Source organism: Hyaloscypha bicolor (assembly GCF_002865645.1).
Source record: "Hyaloscypha bicolor E unplaced genomic scaffold K444scaffold_182, whole genome shotgun sequence".
In the NCBI taxonomy this organism is placed as follows: Eukaryota; Fungi; Ascomycota; class Leotiomycetes; order Helotiales; family Hyaloscyphaceae; genus Hyaloscypha; species Hyaloscypha bicolor.
Window position 1 is genome coordinate 2,784,982 of NW_020194684.1, and position 15,840 is coordinate 2,800,821.

The 15,840-nt window shown below is 48.2% G+C and overlaps 4 protein-coding genes across 4 annotated transcripts; 3 read left to right on the top strand and 1 right to left on the bottom strand.

Annotated features, from left to right (window-relative positions):
• Positions 1 to 355: 355 nt before the first annotated feature.
• Positions 356 to 1,002, top strand: K444DRAFT_620540 (uncharacterized protein). Its single transcript, XM_024881729.1, has one exon. The coding sequence runs from the start codon at positions 390 to 392 to the stop codon at positions 699 to 701; it is 312 nt and encodes a 103-aa protein (XP_024728336.1). The 5' UTR covers positions 356 to 389; the 3' UTR covers positions 702 to 1,002.
• Positions 1,003 to 1,532: 530 nt separating this feature from the next.
• Positions 1,533 to 2,443, bottom strand: K444DRAFT_231909 (uncharacterized protein). The gene is made up of 2 exons (XM_024871232.1): positions 1,803 to 2,443; positions 1,533 to 1,743 (listed from the first exon to the last, which is right to left on the bottom strand). The coding sequence occupies exon 1, from the start codon at positions 2,076 to 2,078 to the stop codon at positions 1,827 to 1,829; it is 252 nt and encodes an 83-aa protein (XP_024728337.1). The 5' UTR covers positions 2,079 to 2,443; the 3' UTR covers positions 1,533 to 1,743; positions 1,803 to 1,826.
• A 4,194-nt stretch (positions 2,444 to 6,637) lies between these two features.
• Positions 6,638 to 8,456, top strand: K444DRAFT_656720 (putative lactose permease; the record flags this gene model as incomplete). Its single annotated transcript, XM_024886107.1, has 4 exons — positions 6,638 to 6,746; positions 6,800 to 7,153; positions 7,201 to 7,288; positions 7,340 to 8,456. The coding sequence occupies 4 exons, from the start codon at positions 6,638 to 6,640 to the stop codon at positions 8,280 to 8,282; spliced, it is 1,494 nt and encodes a 497-aa protein (XP_024728338.1). The 3' UTR covers positions 8,283 to 8,456.
• Positions 8,457 to 11,460: 3,004 nt separating this feature from the next.
• Positions 11,461 to 12,072, top strand: K444DRAFT_636734 (uncharacterized protein; the record flags this gene model as incomplete). The annotated part of the gene is made up of 1 exon (XM_024884039.1): positions 11,461 to 12,072. The coding sequence occupies one exon, from the start codon at positions 11,461 to 11,463 to the stop codon at positions 12,070 to 12,072; it is 612 nt and encodes a 203-aa protein (XP_024728339.1).
• Between the last annotated feature and the right edge of the window lie 3,768 nt (positions 12,073 to 15,840).

Here is a 15,840-nt window from a genome sequence, read left to right on the forward strand (position 1 = left end):
GGAGGACACCAACGGAATGTTGTATATTCCTCAAAACACCAGCGCTCTTTCGTAAGCCACCACTTCTCGTCCTCCTTCCGAAGATCGAAATAGTAATTCAGCTTAGCGGGGACTTCCTCGACGCTCCCGGCAAGAAGAGCTACAACGGCCGTGTCCAGGTCATGTTTGGATGCGACGAGAAGTGTGAGAAGTGCGCCGGCGCTGGCGAAGCAAAGCATACACTCTTCGAGTGGATGTACCAAACCAAGCCTGGTGAGGAAAACGTCGAAGAATTGTGGACCAACCTGAGCAATGGTACTTACTTCACACTTCTGTCATCCCATTCACGCTAACAAAGGATAGTCGATGGGTACAGCGCAAACGTCCAAGTGACAGTCTTCAACCAAACCATGGGCGCCTGCGCCTACCGCAGCATCAATGCTACCCTTGACGACGTTAAAAAGGTTTGCCCCAAGACCAACCTCTGGAAGGAGGGCAAGGTCTTTGGTTGCGAGTCTGACTGCAAGCTGACCAGAATGGAAAAGCACTGCTGCGTCGGCGAGTGGGCTGAGCGCTTCGGTCCCAAAGCTTGCCGGGAATCCAGCAGCTTCTTGGCTGAGTTGTGCCCTGCCGCATACTCATGGCCATACGGTGACCAGGGCGTTGTCGACGTCTGCTATGCTCCAAAGGCTGTGCATGCTGTCTTCACTCCTATCCGCTAAGTTGCGATGAGACTCCGCAGTTTCCATTCACGATTGGGTGGCAGGGTGGTGCGGCATGGGGTCTGGGGAGAATCAAAAGACAGGGAGAATGCAGATCGTCGCTGTTCATGAAGGATGCTGTCGCTTGGTGGCGCGCTGATGAATCCCACGCTTTTCCCGTTGCTTGCACTCCTTTCAATGACTAAATTGTACATAATAGTAATAAAATTTGACTTTCACAGGTATGGCCTTCCCTCTTAAGGCTGAGAAGAAGATAATTTTGATGTGTGGTCTAGGTTGCAAACCTAAATCGTGCCCTAGCCACGGAAACTTTGGGAATGGTAGGAGGGCTAACCACTAGGCGATGGACTGGCTTGCAACCACTCGGTTTGGCAAGCTAGTTCCTAATGAGGTCAGATCTAGAACTGAGCTCAATTTGCGGGCCCCATGGGCCCTTCTGATAGCTGCAACGAGAGAACTTCCATTGAGAAAAGGGTCGCCGTCATCAACCAGAGGAGTCGTTTCAATGGCCTGGCTTCAGGGGATCCGTACATTGTGAAGGACCAGCCGTCATCAACGGTGATGACCGCTAGTCTTACTCGAGGCATCTCTGCCTAAGAAGTCGTCGAGCCGTATTGGGAGCAAGCATCGAGGCGGCAAACAATTTTGCGATGAGGTTGAATATGCTTCAAGGTCTTTCTCAAGGACCATTCCAAGATGTTAATACCTTCGCAGCCCGCTCGAGGGGCATATTTATGCCTTGTAGATGGAGCATATTGATCACAAGTCTTGTTGTGGGAATGGTTAACCCGTAGCCGTCCGTTCTCAACTTTCGAGCTTCTCTAGGTTTCCTTAGCAATTCAAACGACAGCCAGGGCCGTGGATGAGAGCTTTCCCTCTGAACTGCTTGATGGTGATGGATTCGTCGAGAAGGGCTGATGAGATGCAAGCATATCAGTTGGGGGCCGTAATAAATGGCGTCCCAATTTCCCAAGAATCGACGAAGCCAGGCCAAGACAGTCACATAGAGCTGCCGAACTTCTGATATGTATGCTTTAAAGACCTGGCACGCACAAGACATCAACCTTCTTTTCTTTCATCCTTTTGGTCTCCGGCCTTCACCTTCGTTGGATTTCTCCGCTGATCTTACGGGAAAAACTCTCGCCGATGGCTGCAAATTGAGCACTTGATCCAAACCGCAATCATGGTCAAGTACAATTTGCTCCAACCTGCGATAGTTGGTGCTGCCGTCCTTGGACTCGTTGCACCCGCCTTCGGTGTGCCAGCGCAAGCAGAGGAAACCCCGATTTCTATCACTCCAACCCTTCCATCTTTACTTGAGCTCAATGCCAGATCGACCCTTAGCAAGAGAGACTCCTTCACCAAGCTTGGGCGCATGGCCGCCACAGAAACTATCAAGGTACTGCTGTCCACAAATACGCAAACGAAGACCGCCGTCAGAAAACTCAAGAGCAGAAGTCAGTGGAGGTATGCGCTTCACCGCCATAAATCGTACGCCCGAGCCTTGTGGATTTGGATCGAGATCGATACAGCAATTGGGGAGTTTGCAACATTCGAAGTCCCAGATCCTGATTCCCCTGAAGCACAAAAGATCAAGCTTCAGCCTGGAGAATCAGTTAAAGTCAGCAATCTTCCAAACCACTCCGGCAGCTTTCGAGCCTATGCTCGTTGCGACGAGGAAGGTCCGGGTGGGGCAGGCCACGAGGATGCTGCGATCAAGTGGGGGTAGACAACTAATCCTGCTGGGCATGGAGACTCAGTAGTTAGGATCAATCCCAGATTTGGTATGTCGAATCCGAATTGTAGAGGTTCGCAACGAGTGGCAACATAGTCGACGGCTATGTCGTCGGTGGACAATTGACCTTTGGGAGGGCTCAACCTGCCGGCCAGTGAAGTACATCATTCCACAAGCCGATCTCTCAACAATTTGTTCACAAGAGAACCTTGATAATCGTGTCCTTGAATGGCCGAACTGTGAATCAGGCTGCGCAACCACGGGCCTTGGAGAGCACTGCTGTACAGGCATGTGAGGTAGGCGAGGGATGTGCGACCCATCCAGCCTACATTTCTCAAATTCTTGTCCAGCCGTGTGTGGTGCTAAGCCTCATGAACTGATGTAACGGTCGGTGGACCCTCCTACCTAAACCATGAGCCATTTAGCCAAACGTTGGCGTTTCGGGAGTTGCTGTCATCACAATAGTTGATCATCGCCGAAAGGACATCGTTGGGGCTGGAGAGAGGTCGTCCAGCAAGCAATGTTTGTAAAACTGTCCAAAATAGATTGCTTTTCTAGATTCCCGCGCAGGTTGGTCTGCATATAGCTTTTCCCGATTTTGAAAAGTGTCCAATCCCTGCTGTCGATAGCCATGTTCGTGGGGATGTGATGCCTGATCAATATCCCAAAGTGACAGTTCCAATCGCTCGTAACTTGTGGTCTTCGTCGTCGAGTTTCGAGATTCTGCTATTCGAATCGCTTTCGGGCATTCGAAGATTCGCGGAGAGAGTCAGCGAGAGGTGCAAGATAAAACTCTCCATTAGGGTTGTTCTGACTTACAGCTCACGGGTCGACTTCCCTCCCAGCTTGCCTCAAACTCCCCACTTGGCCATACTGCTAGTCATTGGACACCAGCGTCCATTTTCATCCCTAGCTAGTCCCAGTCTATCTTGTCCTCAACCTCCGCAGCAGAATGTTCAATGGTGTCGAGTGTGCGTGTTCTATCGAGGCTGTGAGCATGAATAAGGAGGGTGAATTGATGTTGGAAAGTTGGCCCAACGCGACGCGAAGTCAACCCCACACCGCTTGCGTCTTAAGGTTACGGTCCTCCTTCTCCTCCACCACGTCCTGTGTTTGCCCAATTCCCTCGCAGGTCCTCGACGACTCGAGTTGCGATAACGACTCCGAACGGCACGCAATGTGAAGTCTTCTTGTGTAACGGATGAGAATGTGAAGTGTCACAATTGAGCCGCTGCGAGGCGTCGCCGCGATGAGAAACCATAACACGGAGCTCAATACGACGCTCCACGGTACGCTGTACAGATACCATACACCAAAAAAAATCATGACCTGCCGTTCTGAATATTTACTCTTCAGTTATATCTCATCACGGACTGTTGTTGCACAGTGACGAGAGTTTCTTCCCTTGACAGCACCAAAGTCGCCGGTTTGACACACGGAAAGCGGACATTGGATGTCTTGGGCAGGTCGAAATCCGTTGCAGTTAGAAGATCTCCATGACTTCTCCTCGTGGTCCTGAACTGTTATTACCCGAACTTGAAGCACGCCATACACCATCTCTGCCTCTTCGAACGTGCAAAAGCCAGCATATCAAGCAAGCAAGCAGGGTCAGTCAGGAACCGCACCTCACAGGCGATTTTGCATCTTGACGATGTATTTCAGCTTCAAGACCACTGGTTTCTCCGTTGGGGGTATCAATCCGAGCTCATCGCAACCTGTTCCCAAACTGTATCGGCCTCTTATAGACGCTATATCAGTGATCGGGAAAGCTCGAGGAAATTCCGACCAGTCCCTCTGAATCAGTCTCTCATATTGACTACAGAGCTGGATGAAGCGACTACCCGCCTTCTAAACGACGTTCGAGATCGGTGCTGCCCTATACATTCCTACGGAATTCGTGTGGCTCCTCGGAAGCGTACGCAACTTGCTGCCCTCAACCGTTTACCGCGCGAGCATCTAGAATTGTACATCAAAACGTCAGAGAACTTGAGCTCCAAGACATGTCCTTTCCAATAGGCACAGCACAGCATTTTCTCTATAGCGTGAGATTACTTCCGGCTTAGTTGCCATTTCCGTATTGAGAGTCAAAAACCTAGGACCTGTTTCGACAGAGCCCAGAGCTTCTTTGAGTTAGTTTATTAAGACTAAAGACAGCTTCCAACCTTTCTCAATTGTAGAGAGCTAGTTCTCTGGGCAGAGATGCAGTGGAATAGCTCTCAAGGTCTCGCCGTCTCGCAACTTGTTTGATATTCATGACGAGTTACTTCGCACGTTACGTGGGCACGGGGCTTCGATCTTCGAGCTCGAAGCGAGAGACCTTATATGGTCTCCAACAATACCAGTTCAACACTGGCTCTTCACAGCTCAGATAGAGGAAGCCATGCGAGCAATCGTCGATCGGTACCTTTTCTGGTCTCAGTCTAGGCAACGCTGAAAGACTTATAAATTGCGGGATCCAAAAGTCAAAGGTCTCCCCCATCGGCGTTAAGTCTTATTGGATTAATTCCTCTCGAAGGGAGTCGATCCAGAATTAGATTAAGCTCGCAGATGAAGCCGTTCGATATCAACATACACAAACGAATTCACCTTACATCCTGTCAGCCTGTGACAATCCAAAATGGTCTCTTGGAAGGCGAGCAAAGCCCATGGCCGGAAAGATGTCCAGCTTCAACATGCAAGGTTGCATGCAAAGAAAGATCGGCAGGGCTGGAGCTTCTAAGGAGTACTCTGATATGTGTTTAGAGTCTTCGTCCCCTTATCACCAATTTTTACTTTCACTCTTGCAGTTGGTCGTTTGAAGTGCCAAGGTGGATTCTACGTGCTTTTCCATACCGTTTATGCCGAAACCAGAACAAAGCGATTCGATGATGGGTTATCTTGAACTATACTTCGAAGCTTCGCCCCAAGTCCTATTCACAGTCGCTGCCCCTCAACTTCTAATCGGATGTCTCGTAGCTGTCATTCAGGAAGTTATCGACAGTTTCTTGGTTTATAGTTCCTGCCTTGATTTGATTCGGCTGAAACTGTCATGGTATTCCCCTCCATTTGGTCACGCTTGATGTCTCCTTTGAAGGCTCATTTCACAGATGATCAAGAGAGTAACAGTACAAACCGGGTGCCTCTATGAAGCTATGCATCTTGACGACTAAAGATTCTGCTAGTGGCAATCTAAACCAGCTCACGATTTCCTCGAATCTCCTAATGCATAGCCGATCAGTCGTTCCAGAGCTGTTCGTCTCCATATCTCATCCATTGTACCACCATCTGCCGCACGTTGTATGCCTTTCATAGATCTCGCAGATACACGCCCTACTCACGGAATCCGGGCCAATCTTCCTTCTGTTATCTGATCTCGATATTGACAATTCGGCTCAATTGAAAAGTTCGGATTGGCCTGGGCTGACCTGTGGATTAGGGCCAGATTCTCGGCGAAAAGGGTATCAAACGACCCGCAAAAAGGTCAGGATAGATCCTTTCGGCCGTGATTTCCTACTTTGCCGTAGGATATGATTGTTCAGCCAGAAGATAACAAATAGTGGATACGTGCAAGGAACGTGTTCAGACATTTCATTGCTGACAAGCACCAGTGGCTCGCGAACCCTGAGCTTAGAAGCCGCATAATGTTCGAAATGGCCTATTCGTTGGTTTCCCGCTTGTTCGGGAATGTTCGAAGCTATGTAGTGTTCCTTCTCCGCGACGTCGATGTTTAGGCTGAAACGGGGTCGTCCGTTCTAGCCACTCGGAGGCGGGGGTTAATCCCGCCACCCCCTCGGTATTAGCTCCGGAAAATCGCTGTCATTCTCAAGATGGTTCACATTAAGAAGATGATCATAACTCAATTCGCTTTCGTCTCATGTTAGAGACTCCTAGACTTCGGGGTAAATTCATGGAGATTTATCCGGGGGAGGGGACGGGGAGAGGGTAAGTGCATTTTTCAAATGGGACAGCGTCATAACTGCCAAGATTGCGGTGATTGGTGCCATGTGCTCGATTCCGCGTCATTGGTGGTCTTTATATAAGTCTCTGAGAATTCCTTGAGAGATATAGGATCTCTTCTGTGGCCATTCTTCCCTTTTTTTCCTTGTGCGGGCTATTTTCTTTTCACAATTCCGTCAAGATGCCGTTCTACACAGCATCAAAATCGACCTTTGAGGTCGGCGGACAAGAGTTTCCTCGCATCTCATGGTGGAAAGAACCTGGCATGCGTGGTCTCTATATCTGCTTGATGTTTGCAGTGCTCACCTCGGCGACCAACGGCTACGATGGGTCCATGATGAACGGGCTTCAAGCTCTTGATCAGTGGGTCACCTGTAAGTATTGCTTTTCCGACCTGGTATCACCCGTAACTTACACCTTTGCCCAGCATTCCACAACCCAAGCGCGGCTACCCGAGGACTTTTGAACGCCATCATGTCAGTCGGCAGCATCGTTGCTCTCCCGATCACTCCATACATCGCCGACATTGCCGGAAGACGTGCCGGTATCATCACAGGATGCCTTCTCATGATCGTTGGCGTTGTCCTTCAGTCAGCTAGTCTCAACATCCAGATGTTTATTGCTGCTCGTTTCCTGATCGGGTTCGGTGTTGCCATCGCACATGGTTCTGCACCATTGTTGATTGCAGAGCTTGTCCATCCCCAGCATCGTGCTATCTTTACGACAATCTACAACAGCACATGGTACTTTGGCAGTATCGTTGCAGCATGGCTTACATATGGTAAGGCCACGCACTCACTATGCCAGCATCGTCGCTGAAATATCCAGGTACATTCACAATTAGCAATGCGTGGTCTTGGAGGATTCCTTCGATTGTTCAAGCCGCCCCTTCAGTTATTCAGCTGATTGCAATTTGGTTAGCCATCGCCCCCATCCTTGAACGAGGTCTTCAAACTGACGCAAGCAGGCTCGTTCCCGAGTCTCCCCGCTACCTCATCGCCAAGGGCAAGAACGAACAAGCCCTTCAAATCCTCGGCAAATGCCACGCTCGTGGCGACGTGAACGATGAGCTCGTGCAAATTGAATATCGTGAGATCCGTGAGACCCTCGCCCTGGAGAAGGAATTCGAAGGCAACGGCTGGCTCGAGCTCTTCAAAACCCCGGGCAACCGCCACCGCCTCATAATCCTCATCTCCCTCGGCTTCTTCTCCCAGTGGTCTGGCAACAGTCTCGTGTCATACTACATGAGTGATGTCCTCAAAGGCGCTGGCGTTGAGAATGCAAAGCTTCGACTAGAAATCAACGGTATCCTAAACATCGTCAACTTCATCACTGCCCTCACCATGTGTTTCTTCATCGATAAACCCGGTCGTCGCCCCCTATTTCTCTTCGCAACCGGAGGCATGTGTGCTAGTTTCGTCGTGTGGACAATCTTCGCTGCTGAGTTCAAGAAAACCGCTATCAACGCACTGGGATATCTGGAAGTGACTTTCATCTTCCTCTACTACGTATTCTATAATTGTGCTTGGTCTGGCCTCCTTGTCGGTTACGCTGTCGAGATCCTGCCGTACAAACTCCGTGCCAAAGGACTCACACTCATGTTCCTCGCCGTCGACCTTGCACTCTTCTTCAACTCGTACGTCAACCCTGTCGCACTCGCGAAGCTGGACTGGAAATATTACATTGTGTACGACTGCTGGCTTGCAGTTGAGTCTATCGTGGTTTGCTTTTACTATATTGAGACCAGGAACACGCCCTTGGAGGAGATTGTTAAGTACTTTGATGGGGAGCAGGCGCTGCTGGGTGGTGATCTCGCGACGGAGAAGGCAAGGACGTTGATGTTTGAGGAGGGAATTGAGACCGGGAAGACGGATGTGGATCGTTTCGAGAGCAGAGTGAGTACTCCGTAGTCAGGTAAAGTCAATTGGAGTGGCGTTGTAGAGTGGGTGTAGAGACAGCGGTGACGTATCTGATGGGACAGGACGGTCAGGAAATCTTCATCCTAGACGGCAAATCGGGTGCAGCGGGGGCAGTACCAGGGGATAATGTTTTCCGAATTTCAATCCAATATAAATGACTTCGAGAGCAAGGATCAGTGCTTCGATAATCAAGCCCGATGATCTCCGCAGCGAACCAAGCCTGAAAGCAAAGTCCACCATTCGATCTTTCCTCCAAGTGAGGGCCTACATATTGCCACGTCCACGGGAGGTAAATTATTTCGTAGTGCAGAATGGGAGCTTGTGCCCACGATGTGTTATTGTCCAGTCAGCTTCCATTGATTAAAGTGGAGATCGCTGTCAAGCTGCCAGGCGTTTCAGAGCGTGAATCTTCTGGCCCTAAGCATGAGCAAAAGAATTATACCTTTGGAGCTTTTATTCTGTGCTATCTTTTTTATCTCACTTCTGCAAATTCTTCGATTTTATTATCCCCTCTGAGAACAGCTCATTACCCCAATGCTCCTGCAACCTGCCACTCCAGCATCGGGACGATTCATTCTTCACCCACGTTTCCCTGGGTCCGTTTTGTTCTATTCTAGTAAGGCTACGCATAGGTTGAATCTCTGTCGGTCGGTTCAAGTGGAAGCCTCCTTTTGGACATAGGATATAGATCAACCGTCAAAACCATTCTCGTGTCTATTCCTTGGAACCGCATGGTAGTGAGTTTTCTTACCCCGCAGTCTTTGGGAGAGGCAGTTGTGTCATTTCATGCAAGGAGAAAAAGCACTTAGATGAGAACGCACTTGCAAAGATACTCTATATGGCTTTTTATTATCATATGAAGTTCCTACTATCACAGAAAAGGTTGGTGTCAACATGAAGAACCTTTGTTAGTTGTGAATTGGCCATGTAGTCAGCATAACCCAGTCTACGAAGATCACTTCATTTTAGTTCAACTAGGTTCAAGCATGACAGCGCCTATACCAAATATTAGGGGGGCGAGCAGGAGAGGTGGGCTGTGACTTGAAGACCGACATCACCCTTTTTCGGTGGTGTGAGGTCAATGAGCTCCATGTGTCTTGATGTCGGTTCTTTTGAGGTTAATAAAAGGCTACTTCTTGAAACGTCCGCTTTGTGAGACCTACCAAATTTGATGTTCATGTCGAATGCTGGCCTAACACTGCCCGATCTGCCAACGTGCGGCATCTAATGGTATGTTGAGAATCCCACGGCAAAATTGCCAGAAACCACTCCCAAATGCACGCATGGTGGCGCAGCGGAGGGCAAGTCACGGTTTATAGGACCCCATGTTCTTTCTCTCCGAGAAGGCCACGAGTTCCCTAGTCGTAGAAGTGGTCACCGCAGAGAACCCATACTTGAATCGGGGACATATTGCAGCATTATAGAGGCCCCTCACCCCTCTCCCATACTTGAAAACATTGGCCCCAGCAATTTGATTGACGTTTTAGTTTCCTCTCTCCAGTGGGATCTCAATTGGACGAAGTGAAGCGAAATTTCTCTATCTAATGGTTGTACAGGAAAATGTTGCAGCCAAGTTTCAATTTATCCAAGATGCTCGTCGAATCAGGATTCTAACCTGCGCTGCATTTGTTTCGCCTTTGACCTGTTTTTGATCCATTTGGCCACGCTTGCATTGTGCGCGCTGCATGTAATTTCCGCGGGGCGCAGAGGCCACATATCTAGCACGTCATGCGGGAACAATTTCGATGTTCTTGTAAACTTAGATGGGTTGTCTTGGCAGTGTTTCCGAGGTTCTCTGTCTCCCAACCTGACAACTTTCCCTTCCACCCTCCTATGCTCAATTTAGTTTCAGGATCTCGTAGGTGGACTAATATTTGCTTTGAAAAGAATCTGTCTATAACATGGAGTAGCCTGCCACTGCGGAGCCGGAAGATAGCTTTCTTTAGAGTTAGCATATGTTTTCACAAGGTGGCAACAGAACCGCCGCTTTCCCTTGGATCTATTGAAGATATCAGAGGGCAATAAAAGGCACTAAATCTTTGATCGAATTTCACTGCATGCTTCAAACTCTGGGATTGAGATAATCATTGTGACCAGTATGGCAGTTTCAAGTTCACCCTAAGCGCATAGAGGTGTATAGAAGATGTGTTGTATGATTCTGGATAAATCATGTGCAGCCTGCATGGTCCAAACGCATAATACCGCTCTTGATCTCCTAAGCGTTCCATGTGAAATCACCATTGTCGTTCTCCACTTTGCACGCGCATCACACCTTGAGAAGTAAAAATCTTCTGTGTGGCTGGGAAGGTAAGAAACTTGGTCAACTCTCAATATATACGTCTCTTCATCTTCGATTAGTTTTCTGTCACAGAGCAGTTGACTTCTGTCGACGGATGATATCCCTAGCTTCCCAAGGTATGTTTTCTGAGCATTTTATATGCACCGCAAGTGAAAACGGAGGTGCCAGGAACTTGGAAAAAAAATACACCAACTCACAAAGTCTTGCAGTATAGAAATGGGGCTCTCCTATTTGACGAATCCAAGAGACAGTAGGGGTATGGCAAGCGAGGAACACTTTGATGGAATATACCAGTGCCGAGGAGCTTCTCAGGCGCGAGACTATAATATGCTGATGTGAAGTACAGAGAATTTGAAGTTTGATCTCAAGTGACTACCAGGCCATCCACTGCCACAGCCTCACCTACTGAAACCTAGCCTGTAAGGCCCCTTGACGCGAAAAGCGCAAATCGATTGCTATGATGCAGAAACTAATCAGCTTGAACAATGGCTAACCTAGGGGGAGCCAATTATTTGGTTCACCTTTTTTTTTATAGCAATATTTGTCAGGAAGTCTGGAGAGCAAAGCCAGCACTAACAAGTGACCTACTATGTTGAATTCACCTTCAAGTGAATCCTTTAAAAGGCAAAGACCTACGTCATAGGTCTGTAATTGAATGAACGAACAGTATCCGACCATTTTCTCAGTCAATAAGCGGCACAAAATTTCTTCCCGCGGACACATATCATCATTTCGTCAACTTCAACTGGTTGCCATCAAAAGCCTCAACTTCCCTTGAAACATCCACTCTTGGAGACTCTCTTTCACCTCCTGACTATCAACACAAACTTTCTACAGATCCGCGAACCACTAGTCCAAACATCCTTCAACATGGAGTTTCGAATCTTCACTCTCTTGTCCTTATCCATCATTTTTGTCTTCCACTCGCTCGCGACCGCTCTCCCGGCAGCACACCATGTCGAAGCCAAGGACCTCAGTGACGAAAATTCAGTCTCGGTCTTCGCTATAGGCGCTTCAACTTTCTCAACGCCACCTACCTTTGAATCACTCTGTCCCATTGAGGAGTCTTGCACCATGGCAACGATCAGCGGAGTGAATAGCTGGTCCAACGTCGGTACCACGACTAATCTCTTGACCGTTGTGACTCCCGAAGCCTGGAACCTTTCAACTTTCTCCGAAATCTCACCTATTTGGAGTTCCGGATCTCCTCTCACCCTTAGTAGCCTTGCTGCCGGTTCAGGATTCACTGCTAGGATCACTCCATCGAGCACACCGACTAGCACGATAGCCACACCTGCTACCCCTGCGTTTACAGGCGTAAACTTGACTTCAACCACCAGCACGGTTTTTGTCTACCCCAGTAAAACGACTGCTGGTGCAGTCGCATACTCAACCAGCATTTCGAGAGCTGTGGCTACGACATTGGTTGCTGGGTTGGGCAGTTTGCTCGGAGTTGCGTTAGGGGCTGTTGCTCTTCTATGATATTGTACGTGAATCAACATTCTACTCTGGGCTTCGTGAGTCAATGCTAACTTGCCTGACTACCAGCAAAAGTTGTCAGTCCTCACGCGGTGGGTTTTGCTGAGCTGGAGAAATGGATTGAGATTCTGATATTTGGAAAGCCATAAACGTTATGGGGTGATAATAGGCGCGCTTTGATTCGGATTAGCAGAAGTTATTTGGAAGCACACGGCATGGGTTCTGGACCACGGAGGAGTGTGTAGGTAGCAAGAAATCAAAAGCAAAACCAGACTCCAAGCCGGAATCAAAGTCAGACCACGACAGTATGGTTATGCCTATCGTAGTTCAAATCATTGAGGCTCCATTCCCCTTCTATATAATTTCAGCAGATTTGCGTCCATGAGACCGACTACAAACGTTCCAACACAACAGTAGTGGTTTTCTTTCAGGCACTTTACTGAGGCACCCGACTTAATTGGTCTAGCCGGCTCCGAGTGGATTCAGAATTTCGGGATTTATACTGTAAGTAGCCAGCTTAACCAGTCTAGCTGGCTTCCTTTAGGGAATTTACAAGACTACAGTATTCCATAATGCGCATCTAATCGCTTCCACCATCTCTGTCTGGTCCGTCGACCTGGTATTATACGACTCGATTCGTATCTTCCCAGACCACTGCGTGACCTTGTCGCGGATCGGCATCGCGGTCTTGAACGCTGGGATCATGAACATGTCATATTCTATTTCGCCCGCCACCGAGCATGAGATCGCGTTGCTGGCAAACTATCTCTCGACGAATTTGCTGCGATCCTGCTCCTCCTTATCCTTAGAGCTAAGAGGGCTGCCAGCGCCGCAGGGCCCCCGTTGCTCGCCGTCGTGATGTCGGATGCTGCCTATGGTGCAGATATCGAGACGGCCGGTCGGTCTTGCAGAGCTGGATAAGGCCTACGCCAGGCCATTAGCCAGTTGACCTTGTATAGCAAGTCGAAGTTGCTGCTCGTCGAGCTCGTCAGCTCTGATGAGGTCCTCGTCAACATGGCGAATCCAAGCATGACCCGGGGCACTGCGTTCTTCTGCAATGCCCCCGCAGTTGTACCACAACCAACCGCTGTTGTTCGGTTTCTCCTCGTGAGGACGGTGGCTGTTGGTGCTAGCACCTATATCGATGCGGCCATGGCTCAAGGCAAAAAGCGCCACGGTGCCCTTACGAGTGACTGGGCGATTAAATCGTGCGTTATCTCCACTCTCCTTATTATGTCAACTCCGGAAAGAGAAGCCTACATACATGAGTAGGTATCCGAGTTTCTATTATACTTCAGAGGGCAAGGAAGTCAGAGAAAGGCTATGGGAAGAAACAATAAAGGAATTGAATTGCGCTGGCGCTTTAGGAATTGTAGAGAACTTAAAAGGTTCCGCTAAGTGAGGTATATTGCTGCACACCTAGTTCTTGATAATACTTCCGTTGTGGGGTGGCGGGAGCATCTAGAAGATCAATGAGAATATGTCCGTCCAGATTTCATCCCGCTCGAATCTCTGGCAGATCTTCGTCCTCAATGTAACTAAGGTCATCTTCTGTCAAGAACTCTCATTTGATGTCATGAATAAGACCTACGGTTGAAGGAATATGGTCTTCAAGTATTACAGCGGACACGCGCTGAGAGAATGAGAGTGCAGTAAAATCTACCCCGCACACACCCCGCTATTCCGCAACCCCTTTATTAAGCGAGTACTCGCTAAACAGGTTCCTGGGTATGTTCAACTCATTGTTGCTTCATGCGATTGAAATTCTCACCGGTTCGATATGTGTGAAGTGTTGAAAGCCAAGAGAAGCAGATTGTATGGTAAATTAATTAGACCGTGGATTCATTATTTGAAACGAACCTTGAAACGATGCGATAACAAGATAAAGATGATAACAAGCTGTTTCTTGACAGAGACTCACAAGAAGAACTGGGCTGACCTTCCTTCAGCACTTAGGAGTCACAACACAACACGAACCACAAATAATTATGCTCGAGGAAAGTAAACCCCGAAATCCAACCTCGACGGCGGCTCTCTACTCGTGGGTGGTATCGTCTGTGCACTCTAGATGGATTCTAGCATAGTCTTTGCTATAATCTAAAGGACCGTTTCGAGGCTAAAAACCTCCCCCATGCTCTGAATTTCTGACTGCTCAGTTGTAATCACGACTTTATAAGCAGTGACACCTTGTAAGCAGGGGTTGAGTGAAGTATCTATTCCCAAGCTCTACCCCGAAGTCAGCCCAACGCATCGAAATTAGTAGAAAACTTTCCTCATTGCGCTCTCAAAAAGTACAGCCACAATCAAACAGGTCATCGAAATCCATGGGTGCTGTCAACTCCTCAACGCGGACACGTCTTAACTCTGCAGTCCACCAAATGAACCCTCTTTTACGATTGCTGTTACTGCCTTTAAAAGTCGCTACTACTACCTCAACATGAAGCCTTCATACATCCACTACAGCAAGAATGGGCAGGAGATTCTCTTCAACCCCGAAACTGAAAAGCTCTACTTCACCAATCCCACCGACTCAAATTTTCGCTTCACTTTGCATTACCCTTCTTATCAAACCTTAGAGAGCAAAATATGAATTGTCCGGACTTTCACAGTCAAATCTCGTCCGCCGTCAATTTTCAGCTCTCCCTTGTCAATCCAAGTTCAGATAGATACCTCCCTTACATTCTTACAGCGCTCTCTCAATTCTTTGTGAGAAATTGAGAATCAATCAAATTCACTTACGTGGTTTCACTACAGAACAGAGTAATGAGGTTCGAGCAAAGATTTCGGTTAGTTGCGTAAACATCTGCTCGGTGGGATGAAATTCCCCTGAACCACGATTAGTAAGCTAGAGTAGGAGGAAGAATTTAATAGTTGAATATCTGCTGTTATGGGAGAAGTCACAGAGAATATGAAGCTAAAGCGGAGATAAGCTAATGCGAGCAAGCTTGTGTTTAAAAGCAAGTGAGGCTCGCTCCTCCATAACGTGGCCTTCCCGGCTCGACCTCAGAAATGGGAATAGATAAATAGTCTCCTAGAAGACACCCAGGACTTTGCCAATAAGACATCACTGCTGAAAGAGGCTTTCGATTAGGAGACTTCTCCCTGGTAGGTACAATATTCGATTAAAGTGCTTTAGACTGCATTGGGCCAGCACCATGTAAAGGCAATGCGTAGTCCAAAGCTCTTAAACCTTTGCAGGTGATTCCCATGCGTGAAATTCTATAATAACCGAATTGATGACAACAAGTGATTTCTTGATAGCAAAAAGACAAGAGAAGCTAAGCCCAGGCCTCGGTCAGTACTTTCAGAGTGAAAATGAAGTAGAATGAATCAAACTCGTGGCAATAAAAAGATATAAGAAATGCAATCTCGCATTTTCTACACGGATAGAAACGCAATCAGTTCAAACCCAAGTGGACTGGGAAGACTGGTGACTCACCTACTCTTGAGCACTTCGAAAATGCGGGGAATGATCATTAAATACATCCAAGTTCGGAAGTCGCTTGGGACTTCAAACGCTTCTGTTGGAGGTGCCAGCTTTGTAGTCTGCCATCCTTCTCCCTTTAGGGCCTTTATATGAAGGCATGCTTAGAAGCGATCAGAAATCCGGGCAGATATACGTGAGAACATCGAGAAGCTGGGAAGTGTGTTGTCAAATTCTTCTTGCTGCCATTCATCCCCTCCACCTCCCTCAACATCACCCACTAGCCACCACTTCCCAGGGCCAACCTACACTCTATCACGTCTCCTCTTCTGCTTCGTATATCTTTT

Excerpts from the sequence above, each read along its gene's own strand:
- K444DRAFT_620540 (XM_024881729.1), top strand. The coding sequence starts at position 390 with ATGGGCGCCTGCGCCTACCGCAGCATCAATGCTACCCTTGACGACGTT.
- K444DRAFT_231909 (XM_024871232.1), bottom strand. The coding sequence starts at position 2,078 with ATGCGCCCAAGCTTGGTGAAGGAGTCTCTCTTGCTAAGGGTCGATCTG.